Consider the following 17,911-nt stretch of genomic DNA (forward strand, 5'->3'; position numbering starts at 1 on the left):
CACAAAATTCCTTACCTCACCATTCTCTAGCGGCACTATCCGGGAATACTCTGTAGTACAAATCACATCATCATCTCTTGTAATGGGCTGTCTGACCTGCTTTCCAAAACGCTCTATGCAGTCTGTTTTGGAATCTGATCAAATAAAAAGACCAAAAGTAAATGTTAAATTCAAGAAACTCTACTGCTTATGAGTGGTTCTATTTTCTCATATGAATAGGGGTTATATTAGTATAAACCTTCGCTGCAAGTTACTTTCCCCATTTTCAATGGACACCCCTGAAATCATTAAACAAAATGGAGAGTGTGGTCCTGGAAAACCCAGTAAAAGTACACATAGGAAAGTGTTTTGCAACAAAGTCCTTGAGGTTCACCCATCTAGACATGTTTTCAAGTTATACACAATGCACATGTATGAGATAGATGTGCATGCATTGCCTCCTGGGTATGCAGATCTATCTCATGCATATTTATTTCATATGCATGATTCGGCCGGTGCAGGAAGCAGCAGGCACCGACAAAGAGGAGAGGAAGAAGCCGGGAGAGAAGGCAGTGAGGGAGAAGGCAGGCAACGCGGGGTAGCGGCGAGAGGAAGCTCCGCCCACCCCCCAGCGTCACCAGCGAGCGTCACCAGCAAGCCCGGACTCCCCCTTAAAAGAGGGGGAGCCAACGGCGCCCAGCCGTTCGGCGCGTAGCAAAGGCGCTCGCCTTAGCGGGAGCGCCTTTGCGAAGGAGCCTTGAGAAGGAGCCAGGAGTCCAGGCTGCGCAGCAGCAAATTCAATCTTCTTAAATAACCTAAAAAAAAAAAAAAATTATATATATCTACTTCCTTTTCTTTATTCTCATTCTTTTCTTCTCTCTACTTTTCCAGCTAGCTACACGCCGGGCACACCCCAGCGCACCAAGAAACTTAGGCACGAAGAAAGAGAAATGGAGGCAGCTGAATCCTAGCGAAGCTTTCCAGTATACTGCATCGAGTGTCACATGTATGACTACCTCCCCTCCGGGAGGCAGGCTTACATATGCGGTCGATGTCAGGAACTGGATAGCCTAAAGAAGGAGGTCGGGAGACTGCAGATCAAAGTCCAGGAGCTGGAAGGACTCTGTGCCGCAGGGGAACCATGGGAAATCAAGGCAACTGACGATACCACCAGAGAGAGCCATATCAATGAGCAGGTCAGAGAGCTCGAGAGATTCATCGAGGAGGCCTGCAAGATGGTAGAGACACGGGATCACCAGCAGTTCGAAAGGGAACCATCAGATGGAGGACAGGACCCACCACCAGAAGCCGGGGGAGAAGGACCTTGCAGAGGAACGAGGAAGGACTGGAGGGTCAAATCACCGATACAGACCTGAGACCCAAGAGGAAGCGGAGAAAAGGGAAATCTGCAATCGTGGTGGGAGACTCAATCCTGAGAGAGGTGGACAGTCACATAGCAGGAGGCAGACCAGACCGCCTAGTGACATGTCTCCCAGGGGCGAGGACAAAGGACATATCTGACAGAATCGAGAGGATCCTGGAGGGAGCTGAGATGGAGGAGACAGCAGTGATAATCCACGTCAGAACAAATGATGTCAGCAGACGGAACTTCAACAGAACTACACTGACCGAGCAGTTTAAGATCCTGGGGAGGAAACTGAAGCTGAGGACAAGGAAGATAGCCTTTTCAGAGATCCTGCCAGTACCGAGGGCAGATGCAAGGAGACAGATCGAGCTGCAAGCAATAAACGGATGGCTGAGGAGATGGTGCGATGAGGAGGGTTTCCACTTTGTACGGAACTGGACAACCTTCCTGGGGAAAAACAAACTCTACAGGAGAGACGGACTGCACCTGAGTGCGGCTGGGACGAGGATGCTGGCACGCAACATCCAGACCAGCATAGACATGGCTTTAAACTGATAACAAGGGGAAAGCCGATAGTCGATCTGACCTCGACATATCGGACCACAGTATCAAGCAAGGATACTGAATCAGGAAATGGCAATAGAGGGCTCGAGACTGTGTGGACATTTTCTGGACTAAAACCCAAAGACACCTTGCAGGGATCAAAGGAACTTAAGGAACTAAAGAGCGACAAAATGAAGAAACAGCCGGAAACAGAGGGCTATCCAAAGTCGAAGAAGCGGACGGAGGACGGGATAGATACACCACAGGAGGAAGGTGAACAGAACGAGGCTCGGGGACTGGCAGACCGTGAGGGGATCGACAGGAGCACCAAACCACGAGGAGAACCAAATGAGAAGGTAACCAACCGGGACTTAATATGCCTATATACAAATGCCAGGAGCCTAAGGACAAAAATGGGAGAGCTAGAAGTTATAGCCAGTAAAGAGGACTTGGACATAATAGGAGTCACAGAGACATGGTGGTCCGAGGACAACAAATGGGATGTGGCCCTGCCAGGGTACAAACTCTATAGGAGGGACAGGACACACAAGAAGGGTGGAGGAGTAGCACTGTATATAAAGGACTCCATTCCTTCAACCAGGATGGAAACGACAGTAAGGGCGGACAGCTTGGAATCAATATGGGTTAAACTGACAGGAGGAAATGGAGCAGACATCAAATTGGGACTGTACTATCGCCCACCAGGACAGCCAGAAACAAACGACCAGGACCTGGAGGACGAATTGAGGCAGGTATGCAAACTTGGAAGTGTGATGGTTATGGGGGATTTCAACTACCCTGGAATAGACTGGAACACTGGACACTCCAATTGCACGAGAGAAATTCCTAGAGGCAACGAGGGACTGTTACATGGAACAGCTGGTCACGGAACCAACGCGAGGGGATGCCACTCTGGACCTAATCCTCAATGGGCTAGGGGGACCCGCAAAGGTGGTGGTAGTACTAGCACCATTAGGAAACAGCGATCACAACATGATACAGTACAAACTAAACATAGGAACACAAAAGGTGAAAAGAACCACAACGACAGCACTCAACTACAGAAAAGGAAATTACGAGGCCATGAGGAAAATGGTGGGAAAAAAGCTCAGCAATAGCTCAATGAAGATGGAGACCGTAGAGGAAATTGGTGTACCCTTTGCTTGACTTCCTTAAAGATGTGAATAAACATGTGGATAATGGTGAATAAACATCTGGAAAAGGGTACACCAATTTGCTTGACACCACCATAAAAATTATAAATTTTAATTTCCATTAAGAGTTCTTTGCGGAATTCTTAGGACATCTAATGATGCCTAAATCAAGGCACACTCCAATGCCTAACGACATCTCCCTGAAATGTAGGTGTGGTTATGGGTGGAGAATAGGTGCGATTGGCTTAGGTGTTGCTAGGTATCCCAGTTAGGTGCCAATAAATTAGGTCAAATAAAACCTGGCCTAATATATCAGCGCCTACCTCTAGAACGCCTAGCAATGTCTAAGTCCACTTAGGCACCGCTAGGTGTGATTACACAACCAGAGCCTAATAGTCAAGGTAAGAACTCCAGTTGTCATGGCCACTCACCTTCAACTGCTAAACTCATTAAGCCTTCCTTCAAATAAAAAATTAGCAGCGATAGAAATTACACAAAACTTACGAGCAAAGTACTGCCAAGGTGTGTATGTTCTCCCAAAGTTTACAGATCGTTCGAGAACCCAGAGATCTGGCCGAGGCGAGTTGGCAAATTTGATGAGTAGGTATGCAACATGGAAGGGCTGAGAAAAAGAATGCATACAAGAATCAGAAGCGTCAAGAAATGCCAAGGTGTGAGACAGAAAGCTGCAAAACACATTAAGGGCTCCTTTTACAAAGCTGCGTTAGCGGTTTAACGCGTGTAATAGCGCATACTAATTTGCCGGCTGCGCTAGCCGCTACCGCTTCCTCTAGAGCAGGCGGTAGTTTTTCAGCTAGCGCGGGGGTTAGCGCGTGCTAAAAAGTTACGTGCGATAAAGCCGCTAACGCAGCTTCGTAAAAGGAGCCCTAAATAATTCCAAGAATAAATATTTGTTTCATCTGCGCTGCATATTCTGCAGAAGGGAGCTGGGCAGTCTTCCTGACCCGGCAGTTTACTTCTGCCCCTTTGAACTTCCAGCTCACTCAGAACCGAAGCTGGAATCTGGTGCTGTGAGCTTTCTTTCACAACTATATGGGGATTTCTCCTCTCTATTTTATATCCCCTCCCCCTAATATGCTAGGGGGGCCTTTTATTTCTCATGAGCTTAGCCCAGATGTAATATAACTAGGGGGCCCTTTTATTAAAGTGTTGTAAAATCTAAGTTTAACGCAGGACTTTGACGTGCACTAAGCCCAAATTTAATGCAGCACTGTTTCAGGGCTTTTTGTACTTGCAAGGCATGTGCTAATGTTCCCATTAGCGTGCAGTAGCTGCAAAATATTAATGCAGGAGTGCTTACTGCCTCCTATTTAGAAAGTGCTAAATGTTCTCACATTAACTCTATTTTAACTAGTTAGTACATGCTAATTATAACATGCTAGCTGGATAACAGGAACATCCATTCTCCATGCATGGCATGCCCACTCCCCCCAATTTTTTTTTTTTTTTAAATGGGTAACATATGGGTAAGCATGCGCAAACAGCCAAAATATGTAGTCTGCTTGTACAGCCTACGCCCCTTTCCTGACGACGCTAATGCGAAACTCGAATCAAAGGGAGGCAAGGTGGTTTTAATCACACAGGGTCATTATGGGGTGACTGAGTTGCAAAATTGTACAAGTGCAGGATTTTTTGGATTCACCGCTGCTCATCTATGAAGTTAAACCTACTCAAGATAAGTGATTTATTACTTGTTGATCTATCATTTAGAGTGAGTTACAACAATCTATTCTAGAGGAACCTTTAAGTGCTATGATGGTCCCAGTATACAATCAGCGTTAGTACTTTTATTTGTACTTTACAGCACTTTCAGTTGGTGATCTGAGTACTTTATCAAAAAAAGTTTTGAAGATATTATATGCTTCTAACTTGTGGAGTTTATATGTATTTTGATTTTTCAACACAAGTATTAATTTTGATAGCTCCTTAGTGAACTGTGGTCTGCTTGTGCTAACAACTTGTTAAGGGCTTAACACCCTTTAGTAAAAGGGCCCCTCAGTTTGTTCATTGCTGCTATGGTGCTGGGCCAGGAGTTATGCAACAAGTTTCCTTCTGGAACCCTGCATCATGTATTTTAAATCCAGCTACTAGGTGTCATTCTTAAGTAAGGACCATTCCTCCCTACCAACTGGGGTTATGACTGTTGCAGAACACAGCTGCTAAATTGATTTGTAGATTTGTATGATCATGTTACATCATAATTCATCTTCACTGTCTACCTTATATACGTACCTTGTCTGGTATATAAAGTGTTTGAAAGTACAATTCCTGAGCGCTTTTATTTGCCTCTTATCCTTCTTTAGGTCCTTTAACTTCTAAGGACAAAAAATAGTCTGCTTCTATATTTTCACCAGTTAAAGGTGTATACTATTTAAAAAGTGCTTGTTATCTAGAATAGTTTATCTAGTGCTCTTTATTCTCGCCATTTTACTTGATTTTTTTTTAATCACAAATTAAATATATAGATTTTGTAAATTTTTTATTTAGGTTTCTCTTTTGTAAATCTTTATTAAATTTCCAAACTATTATAGTGCAAACAAACAATTTCAATATACATAAATTTACATGAAATGCACATTTCCTTACAGACATTAATGTACAACCATTCCCACCCCCACCCCCATCAAATAATCAGAAAAACACATACCTACAGGAAACCTCCATATATTCCCTGAATGAAATTCCAATGCAAAACCCTTCCCTCTCCCACCCACCCTGAACTTATGTTTCTATTTTTTCTGTAACTATAGGATTCTGTTTATTGAGAAATTTGTGCTCTGTTTTTGTTCTGGTTATATTTCTGTAACCTATTTTGAGCCTTCAGGGAAGATTTGGCTAGACAAAATATTGAACACATAGAAACATAGAAATAGATGGCAGATAAGGGCCACGGCCCATCCAGTCTGCCCACCCTAATGACCCTCCCCTACCTTTACCTTGTGAATAGATCCCACGTGTCGATCCCATTTGGCCTTAAAATCAGGCACACTGCTGGCCTCAATCACCTGAAGTGGAAGACTATTTCAGCGATCAACCACCCTTTCAGTAAAAAAGAACTTCCTGGTGTCACCTCGCAGTTTCCCGCCCCTGATTTTCCACGGATGCCCTCTAGCAGCAAACACATTTGGAGGATTCCTGCTCGGCTTAGTGGGAACAGTGCCTACTGCACCAATTACCTCGGTACAAAAATGTGGTCATTTGACTTTGGGCAAGATTTTCAAAAGTTTAACGCCACTGCAAAACTGTTTTCTGGCGGTTTAGCCTGTATGCCGTTTAACGACAGATTATCAAAAGGGATTTTCTCCCTCTTTAGTGAGGTTTATAGCAGTCTCCAACACTGACATGCAAATGGGCTCTTCAACAATGAAATGAGCCCTCCGGTGGATTCTTAAAAAATGTCAAGCCATTTTTAAAAAGCAGCATCGGCTTTTGGTGACTAAAAAAATGACTGGTCCAGGGGTGCTGGTCAATGTCAGAGACTGCTAGAAAATCCATCCAATTTAAAAAATCCTTCTCGACCTGACCCGAACGTGACCCCACCCCCACTCCCCAGCAGAAGAGATGCCCACTCTCTCCTGCTGCAAATAAAAAAATAATAAAAAAATAAAATCCTGCCCGACCTGATCCGGAGGGGGGGGAGGCATTTTTTTTTTTTAATTTAGTGCAGCAGGAGAGAGTGGGCATCTTTTCTGCTGCCGAGGGGGGGGGGAGGTCATGGGCAGGATGTTAGGGGGTGTTCTGATGCAGCAGAGAGAATGGACATCTCTCCCGCTGCATCATTACACAGTGGCAGAGGGATTGTGTGTTTTTGGTTTTGTTTTTACAGGTTTTTTCTGCCCATGTGCCCCACATGAAAATGTAGGAAACCTTCGCTGATGTCCAGCGATCTTATTTGCATGTGCAATTTTTTAAGAATGTCTCGGGTTTTTAGATTCGGTATGAAAACGGCTGCCATAGCACACCATCGCTTTTTAACGCATGTTTTTGAAAATCCTGGCCTTTGTCATATTACTCCACTGTTTTTACAATACCCATTGGTTCCCAGTGAGCTATCAAGTCAAATTTAAGATATTGGTCATAGCTTTAAAGGTCTGCTCTGCTGCTCTTTTTGATTTTCTAATCCCATAATTCACTTATCAAATGATAAAGTTTGGCCATTCCACCACCCTCAGAGATGTGTTTGGCCTGTACCTTTTACATTCTTGTCTCATTACTATGTAACTCTCTTCCTAAATACCTTCATTAGAGCCTTCATTATCTCAGTTCAAGGTCTTCCACAAGGTCTATTTATTCTCTCAAGCCTTTAGTGAGGTCTAGGTTCCAGCCCTGGAGCAGGTAAAACTAGTGACATCCAGTCACATTTCCTCTTTCTATAACCTACTTATATTGATTCTTTTTCTTAACCTGTGAAATATCTACTTACTATTGTGTTGTTGTTTTTTACTCCAAATGTAAACTGCTATATCTATTGAATGGTGGTATAGTAAGTTTTGTAACAAGCATAAACATAAATCATATAGATTTCATTTTATCTTTCAGAAATTTACAAATAATGAACCAGTTTAACATTAGCAAGACCCTATACACCATAGAACAGTGTTTTTCAACCTTTTTACACCTATGGATCAGCAGAAATAAAAGAATTATTCTGTGGATCGTCATCGGTTGAAGAACACTGGGCTAAGTTGTGGGCCAGGCCCCGCTCATCTCTACCCAATCTCCATCCCAGACCCTGCCCCCATAATAGTACTAATTGCACCTTGCGCATCCCTTGCCTCATCTGGAAGCCTTCCCTCTGACGTTGCAATGCCAGAGAGAAGGCTTCCGATGCAGGCGCAGGACGCCCGTAGGAGCCACTGCCCGTGGCTTTGTGCACTGAATCAGTGAGGAAGAGGGAGCTGGCTCGAAGATAACGCTGCATCGATTGCACCGTGGACCGGCGGTTGAAGAACACTGTTTTGGGCCTGATGCACGTGCTGGTCCTGTGGACCGGCAGGAAATTTCTGTGGACCGGCACTGGTCCATGGACCGGTGGTTGAAGAACACTGCCACAGAAGACTCACACGTAATTGATGAAAAGAGGTGATTCTAACAGCAGACTAGACAACATTCTTATAAAGTCCAAGACAAGGTAAGGTAATTTCACCAAAAATAAGCATATAATAGAGTATTTCTGAGATGAGGGAGAAAGAGTTTGAGGGATTCAGAAACGGGCTTTGCTCTCATTTGCTAATGTCTGTGGCTCTCAGGACAAGAGCACTTTTTAATATACAGAGTCTAACTAGGCTTAACTCAAAAATGACTATTTCCCTGGGAACTTAGGAGTAAGTTATCAAAAGGTTGCTGAGATTTAGGCAAAGGGATCATGTGCGCTAAGCAAAAATTCTATAATGGCGCTTTGTGTACAACTGTCATTATAAGATACTAGCCTAAATCTGCATTTACGCATCTAACTTTAGACAGGAAAACATGCCAGCTCAATGGCTGGTAAAAATACTCATGCCTAGCTGTAAACAGGCTTGTACTTGATAGTATTCTACAACCCGCATGTGCAACTGCTGACTTGCCTTCAAACCTGCCCATGCCCCCCTTGAAGTTGTGTGCTCTGAAATTTGAGTGTGCAACTTTATGCAACTAAGGGCTAGATGAACAAAGATAGCTCAACTCAATCGCTGTTGGCCAATTCTCCCAACTGTAATCGATGCGTTCGATTCAATCGCTCAGCCAGCGATTGACACATGCACACAGCCCTAACAGCAGTGACAGGGAAAGCAACCTCCTGTCACTGCTGTTAGGGCTTCTGGTTAATTTTTTTAAAGGCACAGATATGCATGTGTTAAACACCCACAACCTGTTCCAAAAAAAAAAGAAAAAAGCCCCCCATGCCAGAACCCCCGAGACACCACCCCCCAACTCCCCCCCAAAAAAATTGCATGATGGATGCCTACTCCCTCCTGCCACCGGGCGCTCCTGCTCCCCATCCCAACCAAGAAAAAAGGACAGAAGGGTTGCTCCCCTCCTCCCCTCCGCCAAACTGAAACATGGCAAGAGGGATGCCCACTCCCTCCTGCCACTGGAGGCCCCCTCCATCAGCCTCCCTTCATTGGCTCAGATGCTTCAGACCTCTCCCCTTGGGAGGGATCTTAGGCATCTGAGCCAATCAGGGATTCCCTTAAGCTCCCTCTGTATCCCTAAGGCTCATCACCCTTGTATCCGGGATACAGAGGTAGCCTAAGGGAGTCCTTGATTGGCTCAGATACCTAAGATCCCTCCCAAGGGGAGGGGCTTAAGGCATCTGAGCCAATAAGAGCCTTAGGTCCCTCCCCAGTGCAGCATCCAGTAGCAGGAGGAAATGGGCATCCTTCCTGCCATTTTTTCAGTTCAGCGGGGTAAGGGGGGAGCGGGAGCGCCCGGTGGCAGGAGGGAGGGGGCATCCTTCCTGCAGGAGAATATTTTACAAAGGAACCAAGGTATCTAGGTTCTCTATTAGTGTTCTTATGTTCTTAACCCAGTATCAATATGCCTAGCATCTAGGCACTAACACTTACATCAGTACTAGAACTGACATGAGTGTAGTTGCTTAAGTATAGTAGGAGCTTGCATAAATCACAGTATTATGTAATCGATAAGTGGGAGCCTTGCTTATATCCTTCCCATTGACTACCCCCATGTACACCCCCTTGAAAAAAAGCGCTATGAAAATTAAGCAGCTATTTCTGGAATAGAGCTTAGGCAGAATTTATGAATTTGCATGCTTGCATGCTTACGTGCAAGAGGGCTTAGGATGAAGTTAAGAGGAGATAGGTTCAGGAGTAATCTAAGGAAATACTTTTTTACAGAAAAGGTGGTAGATGCATGGAACAGTCTCCTGGAAGAAGTGGTGGAGACAGAGACTATGTCTGAATTTAAGAAAGCCTGGGATAGGCATATGGGATCGCTTAAAGAGGAAGCGATAATGGCTACTACGGATGGGCAGACTGGATGGGCCATCTGGCCTTTATCTGTCATCATGTTTCTATGTTTCAATATGCCATCATTCTTTTATTATTATTATTTATGAATTTTAAAAATACAACCAGGCAATAAAAATATGTACAGCAAAGCAAGAAAATTAGTTTATTTTATATCATTTTAATGTATTGTCTATTTTGCTATGTGTTTTAAACCTTTAGTGAGCTACTTAGTTGTAGATGGGTTATAGGTAATTTAAATAAATAAACAAAATAATAGTATAACATAATATTTTCTTAAATTCTACAGCTTGGGGGCTGAATTGGCTCAAATGCTTTTAAGCATTGAGTGAAATTTGTAGAGGTTACTTCTGGTCCTTGGTAAAGATTCTTCCTGGGTTTCTCCTGAGCTGCTTGCTGGCAGGGCATGCTCAATGCTGAACACACAGGAAGTTTTGCTAGCAAGGACTGGCAATTACCTTTCTCTTCCTTGCTATATGAGACTTCTTGGAAGCTCCATTCTCCTTCTCTTTTTAAATCCTTCTGTCTCTGGCCACTGTGGAAATCAGGTGTTCAAAGCAATGGGTAGTTGCAGACAAGCTTCCAGACCGCTATTCTCTCTCCTGGCTCCCTTTCAACCAACCCTCTGCTTCTAACTCCCAACTGACACTTGCTAGTTTCATCGGCATTATTCTAGAATTCAAAACAGTCCACTTGGAAGTTAACCCTGTCACTATTGGTAGAAGTAGAGTGAATCCCGGTCCACTTGAAATACCCCATGGGAGTGGGTTTTCTGACAAAGCTTAGAAAGGTATTTGTGAACAGTGGGTTTGAAACCAGCAATTATCTGTCTGTATTAAGACTGAAAAGGGGTTTCTGCCTGCCACTTATCTGACCACAGGTGAATTGCATCCAATTTATGAAAGTTACATGGCTAAGTGTGCAGAGGGGAGTGGGTAACTTCATATGCATATCACGCACTGAGGGATGAACATCCAGACACTTGGGTGAAATGTTATGCATTTTAAGAGGTTTCTAATGGACGTGAATAAAGCTTGTGGGCTCAAATGAATGTGGGATTATGAGTTGATCAGACTTGAATCAGAAGAACAGAAGTGGATATCTACTCCCCACAAGTTCAAAAGAGAGAAGAAATGGTGGGGGTGATAGAACCAACAAGCTAAAAGAAAATCTAGAATGTATGAGTTTTCACTGCTTAGCGTCATATCTGTGGATTATACTCATTTGGGAGGTAGCTCTCTAGATGGGAAACTGTCACTGGCTAACACAGAGCTCTTTTTAGAATTGGTATGATGTGTCCCAGTAGAGGTATTCTACTAGGGGCACTCTTGAAGAAATGGATCAGCAGTCCTTGAAAGGTGGGCTCAAGGTAAGCAGCCTTAGGGAGCAGCTCAGGGCAGAAGAAAAGGGCCTCTGGAGGCACTATCTGTACCTGAGAACTGAGAAGAACAGAGGCAGCCTTCTAGAGCACAGGTGTCAAACTCAAGGACCTCCTGAGGGCTTGAATGCAGCCATGACTAGGGAAGGTTTCTCTCTTTCGGGATCCTTTCACTCTGGTACCTCCCCCAATGATTCTCCTCTGTGGCAAATAAATACCTCCCTGCTGAACCCCACTCCCTGACTCAGCAGGGTTACCTTGTTGAGGTAGCTCAACACTGAGCTATAAAGCCCAGTGCTGTCTGGGACATGTAGTCCACTAAGTATTGGGCTGGCAGCCCCTGCTATATGGAGGTGGAATGGTAGCATTAGCGGAAGATAACCCCTTACTCTTTCACAGTTAACAACAGATAAAATCATAAACACTGCTGGGATAAATTGACAGAGGCTTGTATGAAAAGGATCCGTTAAGCTCCAAGAACAGATGGTCCTGAATATATGGTACTGTAGCATGAAATGATTAATTTTTGCTGGACTTAGCATTATAAAATTATTGCCTAAACCAAAGCGTGCCTCTGACAAACTCCAGCCATCTGCTGTAAGTTAAGCATCTATTCAGTGGATAATAAAGGATGGCAGGGGTGTTGCCGAAGTATCTCTTCAGGGTTAAACTGAATTCTAGTCTCCAAGCCATGGACAGGCTAGAGCAGAACAAAAGACACAGGATCTAAGCCAGGGGTGTCCAACCTTTTGGCTTCCCTGGGCCATATTGGCCGAAAAAAATGTTTCTGGGGCCGCACAAATGTGCAAATGCTGCAGCAAGACAGAGGAGGGAGCCGGCAAGACAGTACACACTAAAATGACTGCATTGCCTTATTGATTCAATCCATTTAAGACAACCTTATTGAGTTCCTATAATAGGAATTTGTGAAATAGAAAAGTTTTTTTAATTCTTCTGAATCTCAATAAGACCTAGTTATTCTAATAAAAGATTACAGGGAATTCCAAATAGATACAGCCTAAGATAGTGACGATGTCAACAATTTTACTCTGCTCAAGATCAATTGCCATTTTGACTCATCAATAATTTTGTCTTCTTTGTACTACTGTAATAGTCTTTATTGCTTTTTATCAACTATTTATTATCTAGCTTGCAGATTGCACAAAATGCAACAGCAAAGATGGTGTTTGGGAGGGGAAAAAAAAGGTTCAATCATGTTACTCCTTTTCTATTAAGGCTACACTGGCTAACAGTAAAGTCTTGAATCTTATTTAAGCTGGCATTTTGGATTGTCCTGAAAATATGACTGGATTATTTTCTTTTCCTTTATCACCTCTTTCTTCTCAAACTGAAGATCAATTGCTTTACTTTCCATCATTATTAGATGTAAACAATAACCCCAATTGCAGCAAGGATTGAACCTACATACTGTATCTATCTTTACAGAAAAGATTAAAGACATTTGTTCCAGAAACTGAATTTGTAACTTCAAACCTAATTGTTGGGATTTAGCAGACTACAAGTAAAACATAATTGACGTCTACAAAATCCTGAATAATGTAGAATGAGTTCAAGTGAATCCGTTTTTTAGTCCATCAAAAATTACAAAGACTAGGGCATACTCAATGAAGTTGCAGGGAAATACTTTTAAAACCAATAGGAGGAAATATTTTTTCACTCAAAGAATAGTTAAGCTCTAGAACTTGTTGCCAGAAGATGTGGTAAGACTGATTAATGTAGCTGGGTTTAACAAAGGTTTGGACAGCCATGGAGGAAGCTACGGCTTGCCGTGGGATTGGTTCCATGGAATGTTGCTGCTCTTGGATTTCTGCCAGGTACCTGTAACCTGGATTGGCCATTATAGAAACAGGATACTGGGCTAGATGGACCATTGATTTGACCCAGTATGGCTATTCTTATGTTCTGCACCGTACCAACTGCATATAACTTCCTGTTAACTCTGAATACCTCTTTTTGGGATGAGGGCTCTATCTAAATTTTTTTCTTTTTTTTTTTTTTAACAACAGCTTTTCAATTGGGAAAATTGGGGAGGGAGGGTGTAATATTCAGCCAGTGGTAAACCGCTTCTAAGTGAAGGACTGATCTAATCCTGGCTATTCAGTGCAGGAGTATGTGTGGTTCCCAGGACTGACCTGGAAGTTAATTGTGCACCAGCCGATATTCAGACCAGTGCCAATATTCAGACCAGCCTTTTTGCTGTTCTAACTTTATACACTTACTTAGCCAGTTGCTGGACTGAATATTGCCGCTAGCTCTGCCCCCAGACCCTCCCTAACCTAACTGGTTAGAGGATGGCTAGTTAGCAGGAATATTCAGCGGCACTACCTAGTCAAGGGCTGCTGAATATCCTGGAGTGGCTAGCTCAGTACAGTATTTTAATTGGGCAGGTGTCTCACTTGCCCAGTTACAAGTATACCCTTTTGAATATCACCCCTCCCTGCTATTTAGACAGTATTCTCCTAGAAAGCACACACAATTCTGTGCAACGTAACTGATGGAGCTATCGTTTTTTTCAACCAGAATTTGTATATATAACTCTAAAAGGAGTTTACTCCTAAAAGGATAAATCATAAGTGTTGCAAGCCTCTCTCTCTCTCTGCACTCACTAGTTGCTATTGATTTAATTTGCTCCTTCTCAGTTTCATGGAACATGCCACCATGCTCCTTTCCATCAGACGGGAGAGCCCTGGTTTTCCTTGTAATGTACGCTGCCAGAATGTGCGAAACATTTCACATTAAAACGCTGGGCCACAGCCATCTGCACAGATAGGGCAGCGTCAGACTCACATTTTCATCTTGCCTTGTTTAGTCTGCCTCCAATAAAATCTGGTTTATGAGGTTTCAGTTCATTTTGCCTGCTTTTATGAAGTGAAAATAAACTCTTGATTTGACTGGTTTGTGGTTCACCTTCCAAGCTGCCCAATGTGAGCCCTCTCATTTTTATTTCTGGCTCTGATTCCCGCCCTTTCGGGGCCTCCAAGTGCTAATTCAGCAATTGTGTAGTACCAGCCCTTAGGAAGGAAGCAGAGGAGGGTACCATTTTCATGGTGCTTTATGACAGCAAGGTCAAGGAACAGGAGCTGGAACTGTTCTTAGGAGAGCTGTCAGCATCCCTCTCAGCCTGATATAGTTCAGACTAGGAGATAACTGGAAAAATAGCTGCAGGTGGCAGAATGAAATTAAATACTATGTGGCTCATAATCAAAAGTTTAAAACGTGCAAAAAACAGCCTAAGTCGACACTTGGACATCCTAATAGCAGGGACATCCAAGTACCAATAATCCAAATCAACTTTCAGGATGTGCAGCAGCACTTCTCAGCTGCCGTGCATCCAGAGAGCAAAGGGGCATGTTGGGAGGTAGATTATGGGCGGGAATCGGGCAGCCTTCAATCTGGACGTACCCCAGCTATAATCAAAACTTTCCTAGAGGAAAGTTAAACGCCAGCAGTTAGATCAGTTTGAGTTGCGTCTAAGTTCCACAAAGGTGCCACAAACAAACAAGAAGACCACTGGAGGATTTAAGGCATTACCCTCCCCCCTTACTCCCCCAGTGGTCACGATACCCTTCCACATCCCAAAAAGCAAACCCCTCCCCAAAAAAAAAAACACATAGGCTTCCCATCAGCTGATCGCAGCAAAAGGAATCCCCATCAGCTGAGCCGGTTTTGGGGGGATTCCTGGCGGCTCAGCTGATGGGGATTCTCCCTGCCAGGATCAGCTGAGCCATGGAGCCCTATACCCCTCCCTCCCTTTCACATCCCCACATTCCCCCGATATTCTCCACATCCACCCTCACATCCTACATCCTTCTGATATCCCGTACCTCCCCTGAAATCTTCACCCCCTCCCCACATCCCCCATCATTCCTGGGCCCCTCCTCCCACATCCCCGGAACCTCCTGTACCTTTAGATGTGGAGGGGATGTTAGGGGCAGGGGTGTAGGGTTCCGTGGCTCAGCTGATCCTGGCAGGGGGAATCCCCATCAGCTGATCCACCAGGAATCTCCCGCAACTGACTCAGCTGATGAGGATTCCTTCTGCCGTGATCAGACAAGGTAGTTGATGGGTACGTCTACAAAACTTGCTTTTATATGTTTTTCGTGTGGATGTTTTTGTTTTTGGAAATGGGCAAAAAAGGTAGATATCTTAAGGACCAAAACTTATACCTTTTAGGAGAAGCCTATGTGGTTTCCGGAAGCTTTGAAAATGGACATTTTCTCTGCTGGGTTTGTGGATGTTTTGCACAAAACATCCAACCTCAGACTTAGGCACATTTGTGATTATGCCCCTCTATATATTTAAGTTCCCGGTGCTGAAACTGAAATGGCCCTTATTAAAGATCTCAAAACTACTCAGTCATCACATTAAATCTTGGAAACGTTCCAGGAAGAGGAGCTCAAATGCTTGTGCCATGTGTAGTAAGAAGCCTCAAGTCTATGTCTCCATGGATTTCAGGGTTTGTGTGAGAGGTAACTGAAGACTGCCACAGCATGCCAATGATCTCTTGGCTATTGGAACTGTGATTATACCAGAGAAAATTATTGCATACTGAAGTATGTAGCCATGTCAGGCACAAGCTTCTGAAACTGTGACTGTGCTCAAAAAGACTCTTTTAGAAGTACGTACCTGGTGAAGGACTGTAGGCCACAAAGTTACATAAGCAGAGATTCTAATTTTACCTATTGTAAAGCATTAAAGACTAGGTCAAGTACATTTTAAAGTACATGGATTTTAGTTAATAAAAATATTTTCTATAGGCATAGTGAGGAAAAATGAATAAGACCCAACATCTACCGTATGTCTTTTTAATCTCTATCTTAGATATATGATATATTCAAAGCGATATTCAAAGCGAATTAATCAGCTGTGAATGGCCGCCAACTGATTAACTCACTTGTATATGTCTGTCCTGGCATTTTCAGCAGCAGTTAACTTGTTAGTGCTGCTAAAAATGACTGGTTAGGGTCAAAGTAGAAGCAAGTTACATTGGGGGCATTACAGGCACGGAGTCCAGTTAGTTCCCAATATTCAGAACCACGTTTTATGCATATACAGGACCGCATAAATAGCTGTCCTATCTTTATGCACTAGCCCATGGCTAATGACAGCTGGTTACTGATAACCGGGCATGTACTAGCTAGCTTTTAAAACACTGGAAAATCAATGCCGAAGTCCACACAGGGCCTAGCGTTGAATTGCCAGTTTTTGCATCAACAATAGACAAAAAACCCACTGTCTGTTGCTGGCTGAATATCAGGGGGATGGCGTCCATAGATTCAAAATACTTTGCAAATGTTTAAACATTTAGGGCTGGATTCTGTAACTGGCGCCTATGTCAGCAACCGCCTTATAAGTGGCCACTTATCATATGTCGATCACTCAACAGTACCAGTTACAGAATTACGCCTCATTCAGTCAAGATAGACGGTTGAAATGTAAGCCCGGAAAACCATGGTCTTCATTTCAGCCGCCTATCTATGCCACCGCAGGATTCTAAAGTCAGGCCGCAGCAGCCATAAGCTAATCGCAGCAGGGGAAGTAATCCCCGATCAGCTGAGCAGGCAGTGCTCCCCAAAGCCACGGCTTCAGGAAGTCCTGCCAGCTCAGCTGATCAGGGGGGAAATACCACTGCCACAATCAGCTGAGTGGCTGTGGCAGGGAACCCTCTCTCCCACCCCCCAATAGCGACAGGAGGGATGCCCACTACCCTCCTGCCGGAACCCTGAAGCATCCCCCTCAACCGCGATAGGCAAGAGGGATGCTTATGGCTGCTGTGGCCTGACTTTAGCATCCCATGGCGGCATAGATAAATGGATGACATGTAGGCCAGGGTTTTCCAGGCCTACATTTCAGCCGCATATCTTGCCTTGAATCATGACTAGGTAGCCACTTTATCCTGCCTAATGCTACTTCTGGCATGGGCCATGCCTACTTTAGCATTCCATAGCCTAAAGCGGCTACCTAGCCACGATGCCAGCTACCTCTTATTTAGGCGTCGGTAGGTACTTCAACACTGCCGTTTTTTGCCATTTCTGACCGTGTTTTTGAATTAACTTAGGCATCGGCAGGACACAAACAATTCTATGTGAGGAGTTCCTCAAAGAGAGAAGATGTGGCGCAAGATTTTTGAGTTGAGAGCCCACTTGTGTAGTTGAAGATATCTGCTGAGCTTGTCAGCCAGAGCATTCTACTTCCCTTGCACATATATCGCCTTGAATATATTTCAAGAGATTGTCCATTTCCAAATGAGTAGGGCTTCTTGATAAAGACAAAGAGAGCCTGTTCCCCCTTGTTTGTTGATGTATTACATTGCCACTTGTTTGTCTGTTCAAACTAGGAGGACTTGGTTGGAAAGACGATCCTAAAATGCTTTTTCACATCACTACACATCAGAGAGTACTCACAATGGATGCATCCATGTATGCATGGGGAGCTCACTTAGATGGTCTCCACACTCAGGGTCTGTGGTCTGCTCAAG

General features: G+C 43.9%; 1 protein-coding gene across 1 annotated transcript in view; it reads right to left on the minus strand.

The window, feature by feature from the left end:
* Nucleotides 1–17,911, minus strand: part of LAMA3 (laminin subunit alpha 3) — a 509,154-nt gene that overhangs the window by 467,860 nt on the left and 23,383 nt on the right. The window contains exons 3-4 of the mRNA XM_033933874.1: nt 3,547–3,664; nt 16–134 (exon numbers count right to left, since the gene is read on the minus strand). Of these exons, the coding sequence (XP_033789765.1) occupies nt 16–134; nt 3,547–3,664 (237 nt within the window). The remainder of the gene's footprint in view (nt 1–15; nt 135–3,546; nt 3,665–17,911) is intronic.

The sequence above is a fragment of the Geotrypetes seraphini genome, chromosome 2 (genome assembly GCF_902459505.1).
Source record: "Geotrypetes seraphini chromosome 2, aGeoSer1.1, whole genome shotgun sequence".
In the NCBI taxonomy this organism is placed as follows: Eukaryota; Metazoa; Chordata; class Amphibia; order Gymnophiona; family Dermophiidae; genus Geotrypetes; species Geotrypetes seraphini.